This window comes from Vitis vinifera, chromosome 19 (assembly GCF_030704535.1).
Source record: "Vitis vinifera cultivar Pinot Noir 40024 chromosome 19, ASM3070453v1".
Classification (NCBI taxonomy): Eukaryota; Viridiplantae; Streptophyta; class Magnoliopsida; order Vitales; family Vitaceae; genus Vitis; species Vitis vinifera.
The window spans coordinates 25,024,925-25,048,607 of NC_081823.1; the positions used below are offsets into that span (position 1 = coordinate 25,024,925).

At 34.8% G+C, this 23,683-nt stretch overlaps 2 protein-coding genes across 2 annotated transcripts; one reads left to right on the plus strand and one right to left on the minus strand.

Moving 5' to 3' along the window:
- Positions 1-377: 377 nt before the first annotated feature.
- Positions 378-3,050, minus strand: LOC100258255 (disease resistance protein SUMM2). The gene is made up of 2 exons (XM_010646579.1): positions 1,511-3,050; positions 378-1,366 (listed from the first exon to the last, which is right to left on the minus strand). The coding sequence occupies exons 1-2, from the start codon at positions 3,048-3,050 to the stop codon at positions 378-380; spliced, it is 2,529 nt and encodes an 842-aa protein (XP_010644881.1).
- An 8,069-nt stretch (positions 3,051-11,119) lies between these two features.
- LOC100263392 (probable disease resistance protein At5g63020) lies at positions 11,120-14,359 on the plus strand. Its single transcript, XM_019217065.1, is given in 3 exon segments — positions 11,120-11,332; positions 11,599-12,681; positions 13,001-14,359. Coding segments are annotated over 3 exon segments (2,655 nt in total).
- The last annotated feature ends 9,324 nt before the right edge of the window (positions 14,360-23,683 follow it).

Genomic DNA, 23,683 nt, shown 5'->3' on the forward strand with positions numbered 1-23,683 from the left:
GATTTAACAAAACAAAGGGAACTTTGAATTAATGAGAATCCTTGAGGAGTTTACAACTAAGAAAAACTCATTTAAGTAAAGGAATTTCCATAATTAAAATATTTCAAAAGATTAATGTCAAATCTTGCAAAAGGAATTTTGTTTTTGTGAAAACCATACTAACGCTTCTATATCAAACATTGTTTACAAAAATCAAACCAACATCATCGTGAATAACCAAATTTAGCAACTAATTAGTTGCCTTATGTATCCAATAAATTCATTTTATACTACAAAATATTAACAATAATAATAATAATATGAAAAATAAATAAAATAAAATAATAAGAAAGGAAAATGAAAGTACCTGGACATGCATAGGAGGAAGCAAAAGACCACTATAGAGGCTTGAAATATGGACCGAGGTTGTGCATAATGGTTTGATCCTCCCACTCTAACTCGTCCCACCATTCTCCTTCTCCCTCGATTTCCTCTAAATTCTTACTAATCCCGATGTTGGAATCAAAAGGTAGTTTCCTCAAATTCGGACATCTAACCACATGAATCACCTTTAAGGAAGGAAAGAGTAAGCTCCATCCGCATATACTCCTTAGCTTTTGTAGAATCCGCAAATGGAGATGAGTAAGTCTTGAAAACAGGCCCAAGTCAGATTCAATTTCTGAAACTCCAGACTCGTCAACTTCTATCACTTCTTCCAAAGAGTCACAGTTCTCAATGAATAGAGACTTAAGATTTGGAGCATAAATAAGACATGTCAATTTCATCAAATTTTCACAGGATACTATCCTTACATGAGCAAGATGGTATAAGTATTGATGCCTTGGGAATGTTGAATGGACTTCCTTTTCCAAATTGAACGTCACATCTTCCAAATTTGAACAATTCCTGACCTCAAACACTTCCAAATAAGGAAAAAACAGTTGAAGTAAGTCCATATCCCAGCAGTTGTGTACGTCTAAGCGTTTCAAGCACCTTTGTAACTTGTGGGAGTTCAATAATGTTTGGATGGCAAGAACACTATCAAGACTAATGGATACTTCTCCCATGCATTTCAACCCCTCTAACTCATCTAATATGGCTCTACAATCTCCGCGGGTAGCTTCATCGGAATCCATAACACTAAACAACTGCAAGGATGAAAGACCTGATATGATTTGAGATGGAATTTCAAACTCAAACAAGTCATCCAATAACAAACACCTCAGTTTTTTAAAATTCCTGAGTTCCATTGGTAACGTTCTTATCCTTGTACCAGACAAATTAAGATATTGTAAAGTAAATAATTTGCCAATTTCTATAGGCAAATCAATTAAATTATCATGGTCTGAAAAGTCCAGAACTGTTATAATAGGCATATATGAGAAGAATCCACTTGGAAATGATAATGGTAACGTCCAATTAACAAATACCAACAAAGTCTGAAGATTAGAAAAAGATGGTGGTTCCATGATCAGTTCTTCAAAACTAGCACTGACTAATGATAACCTTTGTGTTCCCTTCCATTTTTCAACTTCTTGAGCATTAACCAATTCACCTTTATCTACAACAACAAATTTGTTTTGCTTCTTATTCCCATTTTGACAAGCTAACAACAAAGCCATATCACGGATGACATCATGCATCTTCACACATCTACATCTTGCTTGGGTCCATATATTATCAGTAACAGTAATCTCCAATAGGCATGCATGATTTAAACTTGCAATAATGTCTTCTCCTCCATTTCTTGCTTCTTTTATGTCACCGTATTCATCTAGAAACCCCTCTCCAATCCATAGTTGTATAAGTTCATCACAATTGATATTATAATCCTCCAGAAATAAAGAGCAATACAGGAAACACGATTTGATTGTTTCATCTTGTAGGCTATCATAACTGAACGCTAAACGTGGAAACAAATGATTCTCCATACCTGGAAACTTTGCTGGATAATTCTTCAACATTTGTATTTTTTTCTCCCATTCCTCAGGCGTTTTTGTTCCTGCCATTGCTCGTCCAATGGTGATGAGGGCAAGTGGGAGGCCGTCGCACTCTTTGGCAGCAGTCTCCGCCAGCTTTGGTATATGTGGATGAGAATATATAGTGTCTTCTCCTACATATGCCTGAAACAGAGCAAATGCTTCCTCCCATGCTAAGCACTTCACTTCAATGCCCTTAGCTCCCATATCTCGGCACACAGTTGAAAATCGGGTTGTAAATACCACCTTGGACTTATTTCCATCATTTACAGGAGGTATCCCCACTGCAAAGAGATCAAGAGGCTCCCATATATCATCTAATAAGGCGACAATTTTCTTCATCTTCAAGACATTGAATATTGCTTCTTTCCTTTCATCCTCACTTCTACCTTCCCAGTTGTTACTAGGAATCTCCAATTTATTGAAAAGAACTTGCTGAACCTTCTCCACATTTGCTGGTCTGGACACAGTCACCCAAATCACTGCGTCAAACCCAACCCTGGATTTGAGGAACTCATTGTTGATCCTGTTCAAGAGGGTGGTTTTGCCCACACCCCCCATGCCATATAATCCAACACTTCTTACTTTGTCATCCTGGTGTTGCATCCAAACGTTGTCAAACAATGAATCTAAGCCCACCGTCTTGTCCAAAGGCCTCTCGATAACGGGAGGACTGGGCAGAGGTTCAGCCACCACACTGAAATTTGCTTTGCTCTGTAGTTCAGCCACATCATCCATCTTTTCACGTACCATCTTCCCAATCTTGTAGCTGGCACGGCAGTTTTTGGGACAGCAGGCGCCGAGACATTTCTTTTGGATTTCTTCATCACCTTTTGCCAACAAATCATTCACTTCTTTTTGCATGGCTTCTACACTCTGGATCCAACCATCCACTGCATGGGTGCGTTTCTTCTGAAGTTTCTCTTCACGGTCCACGTTTTCCTTCACATCTTCATAGACATTCTTGAGGTCCTCCATTGCAGTTCTTATAGAGTTGAGATTTTCTGGGAGCTCACGGATGTAAACAGCACGCTTGGCAGTACAATCCCACAAGCGAGAGGCAATATTGAAGATTGGGCCCACAAGGTCCATGGCGAAGGCAAGAGTTGGAATTGAAGCAGAGAAGAGACGAGGAGAAGAAAACTATAGATGGGTTGCAGAGGGAGAGATAGAGGTTTAGACTATGATTTTGTATAGTAAACACGAAAACCCAAAAGCTTTGGGGCATGTACGTTGACTTCTGAATGATAAACTATGAACAGCTGGATTTGAACGAACCTAACATTTTCTTTTCTTTTTTAAAACACTTTGATCAGCAAAAGTTGTCTCTTAAAATACTTGAGAGTTAACACTCAGAAAATAATACATCTCCAATTTATTAAATGACTAATGAAGTTAACACTCAGAAAATGAAGTTAACACTCATATCTACATCCTAAACTACAAGTCCTTGATGTTCATCCTTTCTTAAATATCTATCTATCACTAATAGTTTTCATAAATTTATCTTTTTCTTTCGTCTCATAATATTCACAAAGATATTTCTAACAATTGTTGTTATTTAATAAGAAAATCTAATATTATAATAATATAGGAGTTTTTGGTTAAAATGATTAAAATAATACCCTAATTCAAAAAAGTAACCCACAATTTTAAAAGACATAAAAAAAAAAAAAAAAAATAACTCTCATAGGATAAAAAATACCCTTTTCTTTTTATGCCCTTCTAACATATCTTCATTCTCTTTTAGATGCACAAAACGTATAGAAAAACCGTTCATTTCTCATTCCCTCTTTTATATATATATATATATTCTAAAGTTATCTCATGTTCCATCTTCAAGCAGTTGATTTAGATTTTTATTTATTTATTTATTTATTTATTTATTTATTTATTTTTATTTTTATTTTTATTTTAGGTTATCTAATATTTTATCTTCAAGCATGAAGCAAAATATGGGTTTATTGAAGAGTGATAAGCTAAAAAGGTTTAAAATGATGACCAAAAAACAAATATCTCAATTGCCAATGGAAGAGGAAAGTGAATCTACTAAGCCTGTGTGTATAATCTTCATGTTCTATAAACTTTTCAAATTTTTAGTAATGTTATACAATAATGTTTGATTACAGTTAGGTTTACTACTTAATATTTTTAAAAATTTCAGACCTATTGAAGTGTGTTCAAAATAATAAATTACACATTTATATTTTATTTTTTTTAGTTTACTATATTATTATCAATCATGTGTTTTAAGTGAATTAGATATATTTAATGTAGTGATATTTGATTAAGGATGAACCTTAAAAGAATTTATGAAATTTTAAGTATTTTTGAAATTTTAGGGATTTTATGCATTTGAGTAGAGTTAGGTTTGTTACTTGATGTTTTAAAATTTTGGGAACCATTCAAGTATGTTCAAAATAATAAATTATATATTTATAATATTTTTTAGTCTTCTCTATCATCATCACTTATGTGTCTAAAGTAAATTAAATATATTCAATGAAACGTCATTTGATTAGGGATAAGTTTAAGAAAATTTATAAAATTTTAGGGATTTTTGGAATTTGAAGGATAAGTTTGAGTAGGGTTAAGTTTGTAGGGATCGTTTTATTTACTTTTGAAGGGATGAGTTATATTCTATACAATATTCTTACAAAAAAAAAGAATTTATATTAATTAGGAATTAAGATAGAAGACTAGAAATACATAGCAAGATTTATATTCTTATTTAGAGTTTTAAAATGTGAGTCTTACATTTCTCGATATTATTTATTTATGTTTTATAAGCAAGGCACTCATATTTTAACAAATTTTTCTTTAATTAATATTTTTAAAATTTTGATAAATATTCTTATTTTTAACAAAATATTTGTCAATATCTCCTTGAAGCCACCAATATTGAAATAAGAAGTTCAGTAGTTTTCCCTAATTTATTATCTAAATAAGCCTGAAAACCTACCAACCAACAATTGACCTAACCACAACTTGTTAGTTAATTAATAGCCTAATTATTATATTAACATTATAAGTATTATAATAGCACTAGGGTTCATGATCAATATATTGACTAACATGAAAGTGATATATAGGCCTTCGAAAATAAAATAATATTGTTGAATATTTAATTATAGATACAAAACAACAAGTAGACACCTAACCACAACTTGTTAGTAAAATAAAAATAAAAAAACCATCCAAAACTTTAAAACTTAAAACAAAATAATAAAAATAAAAATAAAAAATAAAAAAAGTAAACAAACAAACATTAATCATATATTTTTCACAGGCTCTCTTCCTGTTTATTCTATGAAAACACTTTCAATCTCAAAGCATATTGGATAAAAACTTATGATCTATAAAATTGTATAATATCAAAATTAGAATGTGTTTGATAGTAATTTTATAAAATGTTTCTAATATTTCCTATACTTGAAAAATAAAAGTTTTAAAGTGTTAAAAAATTAGAAACACTTCCTAGTTAAAATTATTACCAAACATACTCCAAATATCACATCAAGTTTAAGGATTTAGTTATCTTATTTGACATCTAATCAATTTTGAGAGAAGTTAACTAAAAAATTCACTTATGTGATTCGAGTCATACTAATCTCAAATCAAAAACAATCTTAGGCTTACTTTCTATATCAACACCAAATTTTAACTAATATAATTTTGGGTTTCCTTCTTGAACTAATGCCAAATTTCTAGCCTAAACAGTCTTAGGCTTACTCCTTGATGTCAATCTTAAATTGCAATTGTTAATTTACAATTGTTCAGTCTTCTTTCTTATTCGGGTTATAAAGGAGACCATAAAGCCCTTTTAAGCAAGTTAGGGTGCTTGGAATACATCAATGAAATTTCCAGTAGCCTTGAAGCTATCCTTTTCTGCCCTAACATTACTCAACTCTCACAGACTAAAAAAATCAAAGTTGAAAATGGCGGGGACAAAAAAATTTGAATCATATGATATAGTTCACTCAAAATTCCCAAAGCATCAATGCTTCTACATCCTTTGTGAAGTTGAGCTACAGTTCTGTCATGAGTTGTTGAACTTGACATTTCTTATTGATGCTCCAAGCCTTCATTCCCTACGGATTGTGTTCTGTTGTTCACTAAAAGAAGTGATAGAAGATGAATCCATTGGTGATTCAGAAATAAAACAAGATTTGGGTGTATTCTCAGGACGGACTACTCTACCTTAATCTGTTTAAACTATCAAAGCAAAGGAGTATATTATATATGAAGGAGCCTACCATTTCCTTCCCTAAAATAGATATATGTGAATTGATGTATTATTGTGTTGATCTTCATTAAAGGCAATTTTCTTTCGGGTGAAGAAAGGCTTAGCCACTAATAATAGCAAGGAATGACTTCTTCATCATGTTTGACAATTAAGAAAATGATAGAAAATATACTGAGAGATCTAAGAAGGAAAAATTGAAATTCAAAATAATCTCCAAAGTGACAAAAAGCTCTCCTATAACTAATAACTAACCTATTTATAGAGTTTCAAATACCAAGTGGCACGACCTCCTATCAAAAAAACACCTAAAATCCTCTAATAATATCTTAATAGTTCATTGCGTTATCTAAATCTAGGATTGCTCTATGAGTTGCAGGGGCATGATTGAACTTTCCATAATCATTTAACTCATGCAATTAAAGCGCTCTTTTTCATATAAAGTCTTTTGTTCATTAGTGCTTTCAAAAGTAGGTTGTATGAGTGTAAGCTCTCTGAAAGAATAGTTTAAATCCATACATCCAAATAATTTCAATTTGTTCATTTTATAAAATTTGTCCCTCTTAATTATTCAATGTCAGACAAATAACTTGTAATAGAAATAGGATTCATTGCTACATAATAAATTTTAATTCATAAAGTTATTTGTGTGTCATGACACTATATAACACCATGCTTTACAATAATATAACTACAACAACAATTAGTTAAATATCACATTAATCATGAACATAAGGATCATATTATAGTTCTTTCATTGAAAAAAATATTAGCATGATCAATAACAAACAAGTAAATAAACATGTATACTAGACAAAACTATCTCTTAAGATTCCCATAATCACATTTCTAAATTACTAATAATAAATTTGTAACTTCCATAAAATCATGCAATAGATATAATTAAAATTATAAAATATTGTAAATATATGTTGATACATTATTCATATACATCACATCATATATATTTTAGTTATCCATAAGATCAAGTAATAACTAAAAATTGGTAAACATGTTGATCCATAATACTAATAACACTTTTGATGCGAGTCTAATTCACCTTGTTAATTATTTTTAGTCAAGATTTTCAACTCACTACTCTTATATAATGGATGGGTCACTTGTGTGGTGTATGTTATTATATCTAAAGCAACCAAAAGCATAAGAATGAAAATGTGACTTGGGACCTTAACTTTATTAAAGAGGCTTATAACTTTTAGTCTTCCTATCAAAGACCACATGAGAATTATAGTCATTATTTACCAACATTGTGTATAAATTAATATATAATGGTTGGTTACCAACTTGAATACATTCAAGTATAGTCATTACACATAAACTTTGTATATAAATTAAATCTCATAATGATGGAGTTACAAAAGTTGTAGCACTATATTAATGTAAATGAAAATTTTTTAATTCCTCATTTATAATTTTAGTCTTCTATATACAAGACTCTTACTTGCCCTATCAATTGTTTCACCAACCTATCAATTGATATGCTCTTAATAAATTAAGAATCTATATTTACATAAATATAATTATGAATGGTCACTCATTGTAGAATAATGATAAAAATAATGTTCACTGTATTTTCCACATAGTCTCTATGTCAATTTGAAATTAAATAACATAGTTGGTACTTTGATGCAAATGCTACGCCACCAGCAGGCGTGAGGACTCATAGTCACATGTGAATAACATATAAAAACTCAAGATACCAAATCATAATTACACTTCTATGATTAAAAATTGATTTTTTTTTTTTACCTCAAAATTGATTTTTTTTAATTCCAAATAATCATTTATAATCATGTATCGCATATTTAATCACACACTTTGATAGGAGATGTAACATCGAAAACTACAAAGAAACCTAGATGTAAAAAAACCACATATCACTAATTATGGGAAAGTACATAGAATTACCTAATCAAATGGGTCTATTCTCTACTATCTTATATGAGTAGAACCTACACTCTTCTTTCATATTCTCGATATAACACTCTCTTGTACTTCTTGATAAATCCCTCAAAACCCTTATTAGGTTTGATGCCGTTGAGTCTCATACCTTTGTGATACCCAACAAATACGTACTTTTAAGAAGGATCTTGAAAGGTTAAAAGATGGAGACTTAAGCTTAATAAATGGAAATATTTTTCAAGACTTCCAATTTTTCAACCAAAAAAAATATACATTTTTCATATTTCCACACACTCAAATAAAAATAATTACAAAATATTTTTAAAAAAATTCAAGTTTTCTGCACTCACAGATTAAGACGGTCAAAGATAATACTTATATTATTAAAAGATAATACTTAAATTATCAAAACTAAAAGTGTATGAAATAATAACTATTTTTAAATGGTTACGTGAAATTTATATTTTATAAATTTAAATTCTTATTTTATGATTTTTATTTTTTTTCATGTATGAAAACACACTTTTCCTTTAAAATGCTTTGGGCAAAAAAGATATTTATTTATTATTTTCATCAACACAGGTGTCATGACTCTTGGATTTTGTAAACAAAAACGTTAACCCTATGTTCATCTTCACCTGTCCCACTGGAAATCCTCTCACCTGTTTTCTTATCCTGATATCTTCTTAACTTCGTTTCCGACTCTTGTTTGTGCCATGGATTGATAAGCCTAATCTTGGATATTGCTACCCGCTTATGGGATTGCACTAGATAACAATTACATAAAGTCCAATACCCAGCAAGGAAACGCTTTCCCTCATTATCTAGCTCACACTTGTCTTGAGAAATTAAACTTGATACCAATCTTCTTGCTACAAATTTGGCTTGTAATTATCAAGTTGGTTTTGGTCCTTCAACATAAATAACTTCATTACTCTTAGGACATTTGGGTAAGCTAATGGAACCTTTGCCCCCAACAAGAGCGGTACCACCATGCCCCAAAGTCACCACACCACCATTGAACTCTTTAAAAGTGGTGAAAAATGGCTCATCTCCCATCATATGTCTAGAGCACTCACTATCAAAATACCAATTACTTGGAGCTAGGCCATACCTAAGGTCACTTTTCTTAGCCCACAATTAATCACTTGACTTTTGAAGATGTGCCTACACGACTCCTTCCTTTCTTAGAGTTAGTGTATGATCTACCCTTCCTAAGATTCAAAACTTGTTTTTTAAGGTGATTTAGCTATTTCACTAGCTTATTGACACGAGTTTGAGATTTATTAAAGACCCTATTGGAATACTTGCTAGCATTATTTCCTACTCTACTACAAATACTGTACTTTAGGGGCTTGTTTTGAGGTTGATATCCTAGAAGAAATATTTCCACTCGTGGGACTTTCGGGCTTACTTATATAGCCTAAACTTCTTTTATCTCCAAAGGCTTCCCCGTTTTTAATCATTTCATTTAAAAATTTTGAAGTAGGGTGAAGCACTTCATTTTGACTACTAAATTCTTTTTTAATCCCTCTAACTCTAAATTTAATGATTTATTCTTTTCAAAGACGAGAGGATATTCAAATTCAAGTAACTTCACTTTTTCAAGAAAGTTTTGATTTTCAATTTGTGGTTCCTCGACATTATTATCCAAATTAATTTTATGAGATTTACATGAATTTAAAGTTTAATTGTGAGAGTTTCTTTTATTCAAAGTCTTCCTTAATTTCATATTCTCATATTTTATTTCGTATTATATGCCTCTCGGAGGTTATCAATCTCTCTTTCATTTTCATCACTTAATTCAATCAGACTCGCAATTTTAGGGGATGAAGGCAGTGTGACAAAGAAGGCAACAAGATTATTGTTATCTTTGCTTGCATTGAACCTGTGGAGTCATGGTCATTGATCCTGGATTCACACCAAATCGCTTGCATTGCTTTCTTATTCATTTTCTTTTTTCTTTTGCTCTTTTTTTTTATTTTTTTATTTTGAGTAGCACAATCTGTTACAAATTGTTGTTCCCCTCCATAATTCAAACACTCAAATTGCAATAATTTAAATTTATAACCCCTTTTTTATTTTTCTTAGAAAAAGATTTCTTCCTTTTCTTTGAGTTATCTTTTGTGTTTTCTTTATACCATGATTGAGTGAAGGAGTAGGACAACTCCTTAGATGCTCACGGCTTCAGATCTTTTGGCGCACTAACTGAGGTTGCATGTGACAATGTCACAAATGTCTGGTCTGTATAGATCAACTCTTCAGGTTTTCTAAAGCAAAGCCATAAGCGCAATTTTTATCTTAATCTCTTCTTGGATTCTGCAGTAGCTTATGGGAGTGCATGCACTGCCAAGCCTGAACTGATCTTTGGGAAACGCAATTGCTTATAAACAAAGAAAGATAAATTATTATTAATTACTTTCTCTTAATTGGAATCGTTCTTTGGGCTCTCAAATATTAGAATTATACTCATAGTTGTTATGAGTTATATATTCTATTGTGAATTGTTTTTATTCACCCTATGTCCATGTCGCATGCCCATCACAGCTTTATGCCACTCAAGAAGTATAATATTTCTACAAATGAATTAGGCAGAAAATTATTTTATTTATTATTTTCAGCAGAACAGGTGTCAGGAAACGCAATTGCTTATAAACAAAGAAAGATAAATTATTATTAATTACTTTCTCTTAATTGGAATCGTTCTTTGGGCTCTCAAATATTAGAATGATACTCATAGTTGTTATGAGTTATATATTCTATTGTGAATTGTTTTTATTCACCCTATGTCCATGTCGCATGCCCGTCACAACTTTATGCCACTCAAGAAGTATAATATTTCTACAAATGAATTGGGCAAAAAATTATTTTATTTATTATTTTCAGCAGAACAGGTGTCATAACTCCTGGATTTTGTAAACAAAAACGGAAATCCTCTCACCTGTTTTCTTATCCTGATCTCTGCTTTGCTTCAATTTCAGTTCTTGTTTTCTTCATGGATTGTATAAGCCCAATCTTGGATATTGCCACCCGTTTATGGGATTGCACTGACAAGCGTGCTGTTTATGTCCGTGAGCTCCCAGAAAATCTCATCTCTTTGAGGAATGCAATGGAGAAACTCCAGAATGTCTATGAAGATGTGAAGGACAAGGTGGAACGTGAAGAGAAACTTCAGAAGAAGCTGTTGAGATATTAGGAATGTTTCCTTATATCATTTTTTCCTTATATCATTTAGTGTTGAGATATTAGGAATGTTTAGATATTAGGAAAGTTGAGATATTATGAATATTGAGATATTAGGAATATTGAGATATTAGGAAAGTTGAGATATTAGGATATTAGTTGTTATTCCTTATATCATTCTTTCCTTGTATCATTCTTTCCCATTCTTAGAATGGTGATTACCCTCTATATATACTCTGTACATGAACGAATGAAACTATGAATGAAAAAATATCATTTATCAATTTCAACAGAAGCGTAGAAGCCATTGAAAAAGAAGTGAAGGAAACACTGGCGGAAGGTGATGAAGAAATCCAGAGGAAATGTCTGGGAACCTGTTGTCCCAAAAACTGCCGTGCCAGCTACAAGATTGGGAAGAAGGTACGTGAAAAGATGGATGTTGTGGCTTTAAAGAATAGGGAGGGCTTAGATCTCAGTGTGGTGGCTGAACCTTTGCCTAGTCCTCCCGTGATCCTGAGGCCTTCGGAAAAGACTGTTGGCTTAGATTTGTTGCTTGGGGAGGTCTGGAGCGTCCTCCAAGATGACAAAGTGGAAAGTATGAGAATATATGGAATGGGGTGTGTGGGGAAAACCACCCACTTGAAGAGAATCAACAACGAGTTCCTTCAAACAGGCTATGAAGTCGATGTAGTCATTTGGGTTGTTGTGTCCCAACAAGGGAACGTGGAAAAGGTCCAGGAAACCATTCTCAATAAGTTGGAGATTGCTGAATACAAATGGAAAGATAGGAGCGTGCATGAAAGGGCTGAAGAAATAATCAGTGTCTTGCAAACAAAGAAATTTGTGCTCTTGTTAGATGATATATGGAAGCAGCTTGATCTTTTGGAAGTGGGGATTCCTCCTTTGAATGATCAAAATAAGTCCAAAGTAATATTTACAACACGGTTTTCAACTGTGTGCCACGACATGGGAGCTAAAAACATTGAAGTTGAGTGCTTGGCATGCGAGGAAGCTTTTTCTTTGTTTCGGACCAAGGTAGGAGAAGACACCTTAAATTCTCATCCAGATATTCGAAAGCTTGCGGAGATTTTTGTCAAAGAATGCAAAGGCCTTCCACTTGCCCTCATTACTGTTGGAAGAGCAATGGCTGAAATGAAAACACCAGAGGAATGGGAGAAAAAAATACAAATCTTGAAGCGCTATCCATCAGAATTTCCAGGTATGGGGGATCGTCTATTTCCACTTTTGGCATTCAGTTATGATCATTTATGTGACGACACCGTCAAATCATGCTTCCTTTACTGCTCTATATTCCCCGAGGATTATGAAATCCCTTGTAAGCTACTCACACAACTTTGGATGGGGAAGACGTTTGTGAAGCAAATACTAAAGGAGAAAATATTATTGAAAAATTAAAGCTTCTTTAAATTGATAAATGGTAGTTTTTTCATTTATTCTTTTATTCATTCATATACAGAGTATATATAAAAAGTAATCACCATTCTAAGAATGGGAAAAAATTATACAAAGAAATAATGATATAAGGAAATAGCAACTAATATCATAATATCTCAACTTTCCTAATATCTCAACATTCATAATATCTCAACTTTCCTAATATCTCAACATTCATAATATCTCAACTTTCCTAATATCTAAACATTCTTAATATTTTAACAATGAATGATATAAGGAAAGCATTCATAATATTTCAACAAAGCTTGCATGCCTGTTGACGTCTGATGAATCTCACGGACGTGTGAAAATGCATGATGTCATTCGTGATATGGCTTTGTGGATAGCTTGTGAAAATGGGAAGAAGAAGAACAAATTTGTGGTAAAAGAGCAAGTTGAATTGATTAAAGGCCATGAAATTACAAAATGGAAGAACGCACAAAGGATATCAGTTTGGAATAGTGGTATCGAAGAACGCATGGCACCACCACCTTTTCCTAATCTTGAGACTCTGTTGTCAGTGGGTGGATTGATGAAGCCATTTCTAAGTGGGTTCTTTAGATATATGCCTGTCATAAGAGTGTTGGCCTTGGTAGAAAACTATGAACTGACGGAGTTACCTGTGGAGATTGGTGAATTGGTTACATTGCAGTATCTTAATTTATCACTCACGGGAATAAAAGAGTTACCAATGGAGCTTAAGAAATTGACAAAACTGAGGTGCTTGGTATTGGATGACATGCTTGGACTTAAAACAATTCCACATCAAATGATATCAAGTCTTTCATCTTTGGAATCGTTCAGTTTTTACAATTCTGGAGCCACCATTGGAGATTGCAGTGCCTTATTAGAGGAGTTAGAGAGCTTGGAACACCTGAACGAGATATTCATCACACTTAGAAGTGTCACTCCTGTAAAAAGATTACTGAACTCTCACAAGTTACGAAGGGGCATAAATCGGCTACATGTAGAATCCTGCAACCACCTGAGCTCACTCAATGTGTACCCTTATCTGCAGAAACTTGAAATAAACATATGTGATGACTTGGAAGATGTGAAATTCATTGTGGAAAAGGAAAGGGGTGGGGGATTTGCAGCATATAATGTGGTCCAATCAAACATGGCAAAGCACCAAAACTTCTGCTATCTTCGTCATGTAGCGATATGTCATTGTCCAAAATTATTGAACTTAACATGGTTTATTTATGCTACACGCCTTCAATTCCTTAATGTTAGTTTCTGTGATTCAATGGAAGAAGTGGTAGAAGATAAAAAGAATGGAGTTTCAGAAATTCAGCAAGAGTTAGGCCTATTCTCAAGACTCGTATCTCTCCATTTGTCTTGTCTACCAAATCTAAGGAGAATATATAGAAGGCCTCTACAATTTCCTTCCCTAAAAGAGATGACTGTTAAATACTGTCCAAATCTGGGGAAGCTGCCATTTGATTCCAAAGCTGGGATTAGTAACAGTTTACAGAAGATCCATGGAGCCCAGGAATGGTGGGATGGGCTAGAGTGGGAGGACCAAACCATTATGCAAAACCTCATCCCATACTTCGTTCCGATTCTGGTCTTCGCGATCACGATTGAGGTGTGATTGGCTCTTTTTCTTCCATCTCCAGGTGATTTTTGGTTCCATTATGCCTAGTATATTAATGGACTGTATTTAATGAACATTGAATACATGGTTGTTCTTTTTGTCAGACCAACTCTTTCGAGCATTCTTCTTGAAAATTGTTAATTTAAATTCTAATACCCTCAATTTCTTTGATAAATTCTATTGATGTGTTAATACTAATAGTAATATTTAGGTTAACAAATTTTGCTTGAAAAATCGGTAGTTTGAAATTACTTCACTTCTATCGAGACTTATGGTAACACAAATAGAAAGTAATCATAGAATATATATATATATATATATATTCTAGGAAGTCCCCATTTTGTAGACCCATATTTTTTTTATTATGTGTCCTCACTCGATGGCAAAGCTTTATTTTATTGTGAAATTTTGACTTTTGAAAAGTTGAAACACCAGCTTATTTTATTTATTTAAAAAAAAAAAAGTCTATCCAACTTCTTATTTGAAAAACAAACTAGTCTACGAAATAAGAATGGATTTGGAGGTTACGTTATCTATCAAAAAAGTACGATGATAAACCCTAACATCCTCTAAACCCAAATAAATATGATTTCTAATAAGCAAGTAAAAGAAACTTTGACATTTTATTAGTTAATTAATAGATACTTGGCAAATGAATAAGGTACAATGTAAAAAAATGGGGACATGATAGAGGTAGATTACAAAATATACAAGATAATGAATAAGAGAAAGACACAAATTAATATATTAAACTAATTATTTCTAAAATAGAACACCTTTCATTTAAAAGAATTGAAGAGAACTTATTTACTTTCTTTCTAAACTACAACACATTTGTAAAAGAATTCAAGAGTGAATATGTATATTAAAAAAAAAAAAAGTGATTTCCAATTCAATGATTTCAATTTATTTTATTTACATCAGGAAATTTTAATTTATTTAAAAAATATATTTGATTTACTTTTTATTTACAAAAAAAAAACCTTTAAAGTAACTTATTTACAATGAAATAATTTTTATTTACATTTTTTAGAAAAAGAATTATTGGATGCAATTTTGTTCAAAGAAAAAGTTCCAACTTGACTTTAATTATATGAAAGTAATTTTTACAATTTTTAATTAGAAAAATTAATTTTTATAATAAAAATATCTCAATTCCACTTCTATTTACAAGAGAAAGACTTTCACAATTTTTATTTAAAAACTGATTTTTATAATTTTATTTGTCAAAAGTAAATCCCAATCCAAATTTATGTATAACACATACTTCACTATTTTTATTAAAAAAGTAAAAATGCTTTTTACAATTTTATTTACAAAAACATCATTTTTATGGTTTTATTTAAAAATTATTCTAGATTTTTTTTTTTTTTTGGTAAGTATGAGAACTGAAAATTCATTTTTATAAAATCAAACTGCTGCATGCACATATGAACATAATAATAAAACAAAATGAATCAAAGAAGCCAAATCTAAAGTAATGCCCTATGTGCAAATTAAACTATACATGTCCAAATATGTCAAATGAAGGCCCATTAAATTGCCCATGCCCAAATAAATCAAACAAAAGCTCAACTAAAAACCCCACCAACAAGCCCAAGTCAATAAAATCTATATACCAACAAACAAGCCCATGGGCACTGCAAAGCAAGCTGAAACTGAAAGCAATATATATCTCTAACCCAATAACCAAAGACAAATCCCAAAAAGCTCAAGCCAATAAATAATATGTAATTTAGATTAAAAAGAATGCTGAGCCATTTCACAATTTCCCTGTTTTTCCTTTATGAATTAATCTTTTTTTCCAACATTATGAACAAACAAGCAAATCACAAACAACAATTGATGCACCAACACTCTTTCAAATGAGTTATTCAATGCAAGTCACATGCAAATGAAATAACACTCCCCAAATATGATATATAAGATATTGCATCAACACAAACACTTATGTTCACATGCCCCTTGATGATTACACCAATTTCCCTAACGTGGAAAATCTCCGAAAAGATAAAAAAAACCACGGGCCCTAAGCAATCAAATGATCCACTATGAAAAAAGATTAGTTGAGTACAAGGTGATTCATGCCCAATTGATGTCTCAGCTGATTTGTGTTCAACTGGTGCTCCTTGATTGAGGAAGTGATCAACAAAATTTATTACCTATAACACCTTACACTAGGGTAGCAAATAAAAAGCTACTATAGTATAGTGGCTCTAGGGTCGTTCACTGGGAATGATTAACAAGCAATCAAGGATACCAATTCCAAGTGAATTGGTCTTGTTTCATTTCAAGTTTAGCTTAAGAAATAAAACACAAACTTTGATTGGTAAAGGTTGAGACTTAAACTAACTAACTTAACAGAAGTTTGGAATAATTTAGGAAGAAAAACATTCCTTGGAGAATTGGGTTCACTGGGGTGGTTCCTCATGCAAAAGACACAGCTCTGGTCAGATGGTTCATTTCCTCGCATTAGAGATTCAACATATAGTCAATTCTCTAACCGGTGATGTACAGAGACTCCTTCAATTAGATTTCACTTTAATTCTCTCACTGATACAACTTGCAATGGTTTAAGCCTCTCACTAAGCCTTAACCATTCAAGGTGATCTTTAACCTTGGATTACCCGTCAAAAGCTCGCAAGAGATAACTAATGGATGTCTCCTAGGAGTCCAATAGCTTATCAAGTGTTGGCTATTCTAGAAAATCCTACCCTGAAGTCACCTCCCAGAGGCTCGCAAGGGGTAAACTAGTGCATTTCCATGGTTGGGAATCACTTGCCTTACCAAGTGTTGGCCCAGGTGACTCCAAGGTGTTTTAAGTTAACTAAAAACATTGAAATCACTAAAGGATTTCACTTCCTCTTCATTACTAGCTAAAACCACAGAGTTTTGCATTCTTGCACTTGGAACCTTCCCCGGCAACCTTAGCTCCAAGGAATTGGAGGTTTAGTTACTCATTCTCTGGGGAAAACTCCTCAGAGAATTCATAACTTAGAAATAAAATGAAAATACAAAGTGAGAAGGTAAGGCAATAGAAAGAAAAAAGACTTTACTTGCTTACCCAAACGTTTTCAGAAGGAACTCCTCTCTGGGAACAGGCTCCCGAGAGGCATATATATCAAAAAAATATAAAACTAATTGTTACAAAGATATTTGGTCTTTTTACTAACTTAAAAACTAAGGAATCATGTAATTGGTGGTTTACAAGGAGTATTTTGGGATTTAGACAACAAAAATCTAATGGAAAATATCTCCCAATGTCGGTAGCAAGCTTCGGAAGGCTTCAGGAACCATTTCGCAAGAGTAAAATGGTGTCTGCGAAATTTCGCAGACACCCAAGAGGGCTGCGAAATTATTTTGCAAGACCGAGCTATCTTCACAGGGCTGCGAAGTTGGCTTCCACCTTGAGGTTTCCAGCTCCCTTCTCGCGGCATGGTTCGTGCATCGTCAGAAGGAGAAACACCTTACTGTACAAAAGTGCTACGAAATTCTCGCAACAAAAGGCTGATTCCGCAACACTTTAGAGTGATTGACTTGTAATGGCTGCAACTTCTTCGTTTCAATTCCGAATCGCGCACCGTTTGAAGCATTGGATTGTTGACTTCCTGAGCTTTGAAATGGTATATAGCATGCATCATTTGGACTTCAGAAAGTGTTCCAAAAGTGGCTGCTACGACCGTCATCAAGAATAGGCTTCATGGTAGATTCTCTTTGCTTTTTCTCCTTGCAATCCGGATTCACTCTTGGCAATTGAATTCTAAGCTTTGCCCAAGATTCCCCATAGCTCTCCTCAGTCTTGACTTGCTTTGGTGATCAAAATACTAACAAAAACACCAAAACTTACACAAAGTGATCAAAATTGCTTTAAAGGATCCTTAACATGCCAATTGAGTTAAAAGGCCTAAACAACTACTCAAAAGTGTTAAAAAGGATTAATTAAAGGCTATCAAATAGCACTTTTTGAGTAGTAATCACTCCCCCCAACCGACATATTGCTAGTCCCTTAGCAATATAGGAGAGAAAATTAAAAATAAATAGCAAACTAATTTAAAATTTACAACATCATGCTGAAAGGAAAATAATTCTCAAGTGGCATGATGATCTCTTTCTCACATGAATCATTAAAGAAATACAAACCCAAATCTCAACAAGAGTCATAACAACTATGCTAAACACTGTCAATCAAGGGAGTGCATTATGCAAACTGAAGTTTTAAAATCATTTCACTTTCTAAGAACTTAACTTCAATCTTCCACAAAAATCTATGTGTATTGGTTCCTTAGATTCCGAGAATAATATGCTACTAATCTCACCCCCCAACCTATCTCTTTTCAACACTTTAGCAAACTGACCAAAATCAATAAGAAAAGAACACACTTTCATCTTTTTCTCTTCTTTTTTTTTTTCTTCTTTTTTTTTTTTTTTTTTTTCAAGGTAGCTTTATGGGGTACTCTTTCTGACTTGTCCATGTAATGGGGGTCCATCGATGACTCCCAACCAGTTAAGGTTTAGGGCACCAAGTTTTAAGGATCTTTCAACCACTAACTCCTCGGATTTTTCCCCGGACTTTTAAGAATGAATTTCTAATACCCAAGCATCTACCATATGCTAACTCTACCTATTCACCCTTGTAACGAGCATTGAGGTCGGTGACTCCCAACCAATTAAGGCTTAGGGCACCAGGCTTTAAAGGCTTTCACCATATGCCCCTCAGACCTTGCTCGGGTTTCAAGGCAAGCAAACAACTTTCTTTATTTCAAAGGCTCATTGGCCTTTTGCAGGGTGTTTCAATTTTTATCAAATGAGGTCAAATATACCAAGTCTCAAAATTATCCTAAGTCAAGAGGGAAATAGCTTTTCATCTTATAATCGGAAACTAATGTGCACAGTGTGTGGATAGCTTAAAGTGGAAGAACTCAATTCAATTTCAGTAGAAGTTTCAACAATTGAACCACTTTAGTAAGCATAATCCATACTCTAAGTCAAGTGAAAAACAACAGTTCAATTTCTCTTGGTTTAATTTGAAAATTTTCCTCAAAATTCATGGAGAATAGAGTAACACTAGTAAAAAGTAAAATCTACAACTAATTAACCAATATAATTGCAATACCAAAAAGGTTTAGACTACTTCCTTCCTCATACCCCCCAACCGAACTGAGCATTGTCCTCAATGTGATTTGAGTGACTGTAATAAAAGGGAGGAAGTGGTACCTCATTGCTGATATCAAATTCGAATATTGATTGGGGAAAACCACATGTTTCAAAAAGAATAGAATATGTGAGAAAAGGAAATAAGAATACTTTAATGCTAACTTTTAATAAGAAATAGTCAACTTGTATTACTTTGAGTTCATTTGATTACAATGCTAAAGACAAGTAACACAAGGAATCCCATATATAGTACCAAAATACTGGGATTTCATTTCAACTAAAACAAAACAAACATGCATAAAAACATAAACAGCAAATATATATAATGTCTGATGAGTAGGGTGATGGTGCTAGGCAGAAGGATCTGCCTCCTCAGTAGGTGGATCGGCTGGGGCTTCGGGCTCTGGAGGATGAGACTCTGAAGGCTGAGAGTGTGGCTCTGGTGGAGTATCAGTGGAGGGCTCTACAGCTTGTGGCAGATCGAAATGGACTTGGAGCTGCCTTAGGATAGCAGCTTGTTGAGCCTGAGAGGCTAACATCTGCTCCTGGCATGCTTTAATGGCTGCCAACTCCTGAGCAAGATTGCTCTGAGAAGCTGTAAGAGTCTCCAATGCACGGCACAGCTCTCGATATTCAGATATAGGGATGGCCATCCTCGGCTCAGCTGATGTGGATGGTTGTGATGGAGCAGGTGCAGCTGGTGAAGCTCGAGGGATGGCAGGAGTAGCAAGTGTTATACCTTCAGGTATATGTCTTGGGGAGGCTCTCCTTGCAGCTGGTTGAGGCTGCCCAGGCTGATCAACTTTGTAGGCCGTCATATTATTCCATTTATCAAGAGTAAAGGGCTCTCGGCAAATTCTCTTTTTCTCCAGCTGAGGTTCAGCTGGGTATCCTAGATGTTCCAAAATTTGGCATAGCAGCCGTGGGAAGAGGAGTGGAATGCAATCTGCTCTTTGAAGCTTCTTCTTGTGAACCTTCTCCTCAAAGTAGAGAAGGGCTGCCATGATCAGATGATGAGGCCCAAAGAAGAATCCTTCTGACATCTTGTACAAGGCTTCCAAGAGAACTCCCCTTCTTTGGGTCCAATGCTGCAGGGGATAGATATTATGCCTCAAAAAGGCATCAATCAAAAACATAACTGGAGGTAGCTCCCCCCTCAGCAAATGTGATCGATTTGCAGCTCCTCTGGTTAGGGTGCGAACCATCTCTAACTCAGTAGGATTTGCCCAAGCTTTAAAATTGTCGAATTGGGTTGGCTCAAAAGGAATTTGCAGGGCTTCAGCAATATGTCTTGCTCCCAAAATACCATGTCTCCCATCAATTGTGAAATGGATCAGAGTTGGATTTCTTACCTCTTTGGTTGTCATGGACTGGTAGAAATCCGTGGCTATCCGAGGATAGAAAAAGTCCCTTAGAGCTAGCAAATGCTCCATATGATATCTCCTCAGCAGCTGGAATGATTGGGCAAGCTCTGGCCTCACTCTGAATGCTGCTAAGTCGAAGCAAAGCTCAGAATGGAATGCCCGAGTTCGACAATCCAAGTTTCCTTCGATTGGGGGCTGAGGCAGCATTGGCCTCCTAATCACTTCTTCCAGAGGTGCTTCAGCTGCAATTTGGGGCTCTGGAATTGCCGCTTGAGGCTCCTGAGCTTTTTCTTGGGGTGCCGGAGATGGTACCGGCGATGGAACTGGCAGGGGACTCGGCGAGGGAACCGGTGACGGCACTGGAGTTTGAACCAGTGAAGGATTTGGGGATTGCTCAGGGGATTACTCAGTCAAATCGATTGGTTCTGAGCTCTCAACCCTGGGTTTCTTCTTCAATGGCCGACCGCCTGACCTTGTTAAATATCGCCTTGCCGGCGGCTTTGGTGGCGCCGGCTTCACTGGAGAAGGATTTGGTCTCGACGGCGAAGGCTTTGGAGCAGGTTCTGGAACAGAACCTGGACTTGGCTCCTTTCGCAGACTCCTTTTACGGTTCGAAGGGGATGAAGACTTTGCCCCTCGCGTTCATGCCATTTTGGGCTATCGATCTTTGGTCGGCGCTGCTGAACGGAGAAGACGACCGAAGGCTTGGACGGCAAAGCTTGGCGAAGAAGACGAAGGGGCTGCGAGAATGGTGCTCTGATTTTTGAAACCCTTTTCGCAGCACAAATGACCGGTATAAATAGGAAAAACGAAAGTCTAAAGGTCAGTTTAAGTTTCGCAACAAAACGCCAATTTCGCAGCAACTTGCCATTTTCGTAGCAACTTCGCAGTGAGTTTCGCAGCTGCGAAATTGATGTTACTGTGCTGCGAAGTGGCACTCGTGTGCCAAATTCACTGTCGCAATTGCGAAATACCCTGCGGAATGGGACTTTTGGTGCGAAATCATGCTTTTCTACTTCGCAATGGGTTTCGCAGCTGCCAAATGGATGTTACTGTGCTGCGAAGTGGCACTCGTGTGCCAAATTCACTTTCGCAGCTGCGAAATACCTTCGCAGAGACTTCTACAGTGTTGCGGAATGGTTTGGCAACAAAATGCCCAGTTCGCAGAAGTTTCCTTCACTCTGCGAAATTTCGCAGAGCTCTGTTTTTCCCCTGTTTTTGCTCTGTTTCGGCTCCAATTTCGACCCGATTTTTTTCTTTTCAATTTCCTTGAAATTTCTTCCACCTAGGATCATATAAAACGATTAAAACACACCTAAAAACATGATTTAAGATCAAAAACTAAGATCAAAAGTATAGAAACAACTTGAAAATTTACAAAATTTACAAAAATTTTGGACTGTGGTTAAACCACGTCCAGCAAACCCTTTTCACTTAAGCTTTTTGAGGTTCAAGGAGGTTGATTGCCTCCTTTTCTGATTTGAATGACTCCATGAACGGCTTAAGACGATATCCATTGACTTTAAAGCTATCCTTGCCATTGGAATTCAATAAGTCCACCACTCCATTGGAATATACTCGGTGAATAACAAATGGACCAATCCACCTTGATTTGAGCTTCCCAGGAAAGATATGGAGTCTTGTGTCATACATCAGAACTTTTTGCCATTCCTGGAATTCCTTGTTGGAGATGAGTTGATCATGCCACTTCTTCATCCTCTGTTTTGCAACTTTGGAATTGATATAAGCATTATTTCTTAATTCCTCCATCTCATTAAGGTCTAGAAATCTCTTTTCTCCTGCCTTGATCAAATCCATATTCAGTTTCTTTATGGCCCACCAAGCTTTGTATTCAACTTCCACAGGGAGATGGCATGCTTTGCCATAGACAAGACGATAGGGAGACATCCCAAGAATAGTCTTATAAGCTGTTTCATATGCCCACAATGAGTCATGAAGCCTAATAGACCAATCCTTTCTGTTGGAATTCACCACTTTCATCAAGATGTTCTTTATTTCCCTGTTAGCTAGCTCAACTTGCCCGGAAGTCTGAGGATGATAAGGTGTGGCCACCTTATGCTTCACTCCATACTTGGATAATAGAGCTTCAAAAGGTTTGTTGCAAAAATGAGCACCTCCATCACTGATTATGGCTTTGGGCACCCCAAATCTTGAGAAAATGTTCTCTTTAAGAAACTTGAGAACCACCCTGTGATCATTTTGTTTACAGGGGATTGCCTCAACCCATTTAGAAACATAATCTACCCTCACCAAGATGTAAGAATTACCAAAAGACATTGGGAAAGGTCCCATGAAGTCAATGCCCCATACATCAAATAACTCAACTATCAGAATGGGGTTCATAGGCATTTGATTTCTTTTTGTTAGTTTTCCAAGCCTTTGGCATCTATCACAATTTCTACACATGATGTGGGCATCTTTGAAAAGAGATGGCCAAGTAAACCCTGATTGCAATACCTTCATGGCTGTTTTTTGAGAGGCAAAGTGGCCTCCACATGCATTCTCATGACAATGAGATAGAATCCCTTGCTGCTCATCTTCAGGAACACACTTCCTAATAATCTGATCTGCACAATACTTAAAGAGAAAGGGCTCTTCCCAATAATAAGAATGAATTTTGGCAAAGAAGTGCTTCATGTCCTGTGCATTCCACTCACTTGGAATTTCACCAATTACTAAATAATTAGCAATATGAGCATACCAAGGAGTTTTCACTAGGAACATGAGTGATTCTTCAGGAAAATCATCATTGATAGGCAAGGGATGGGAATTATGTGTTATA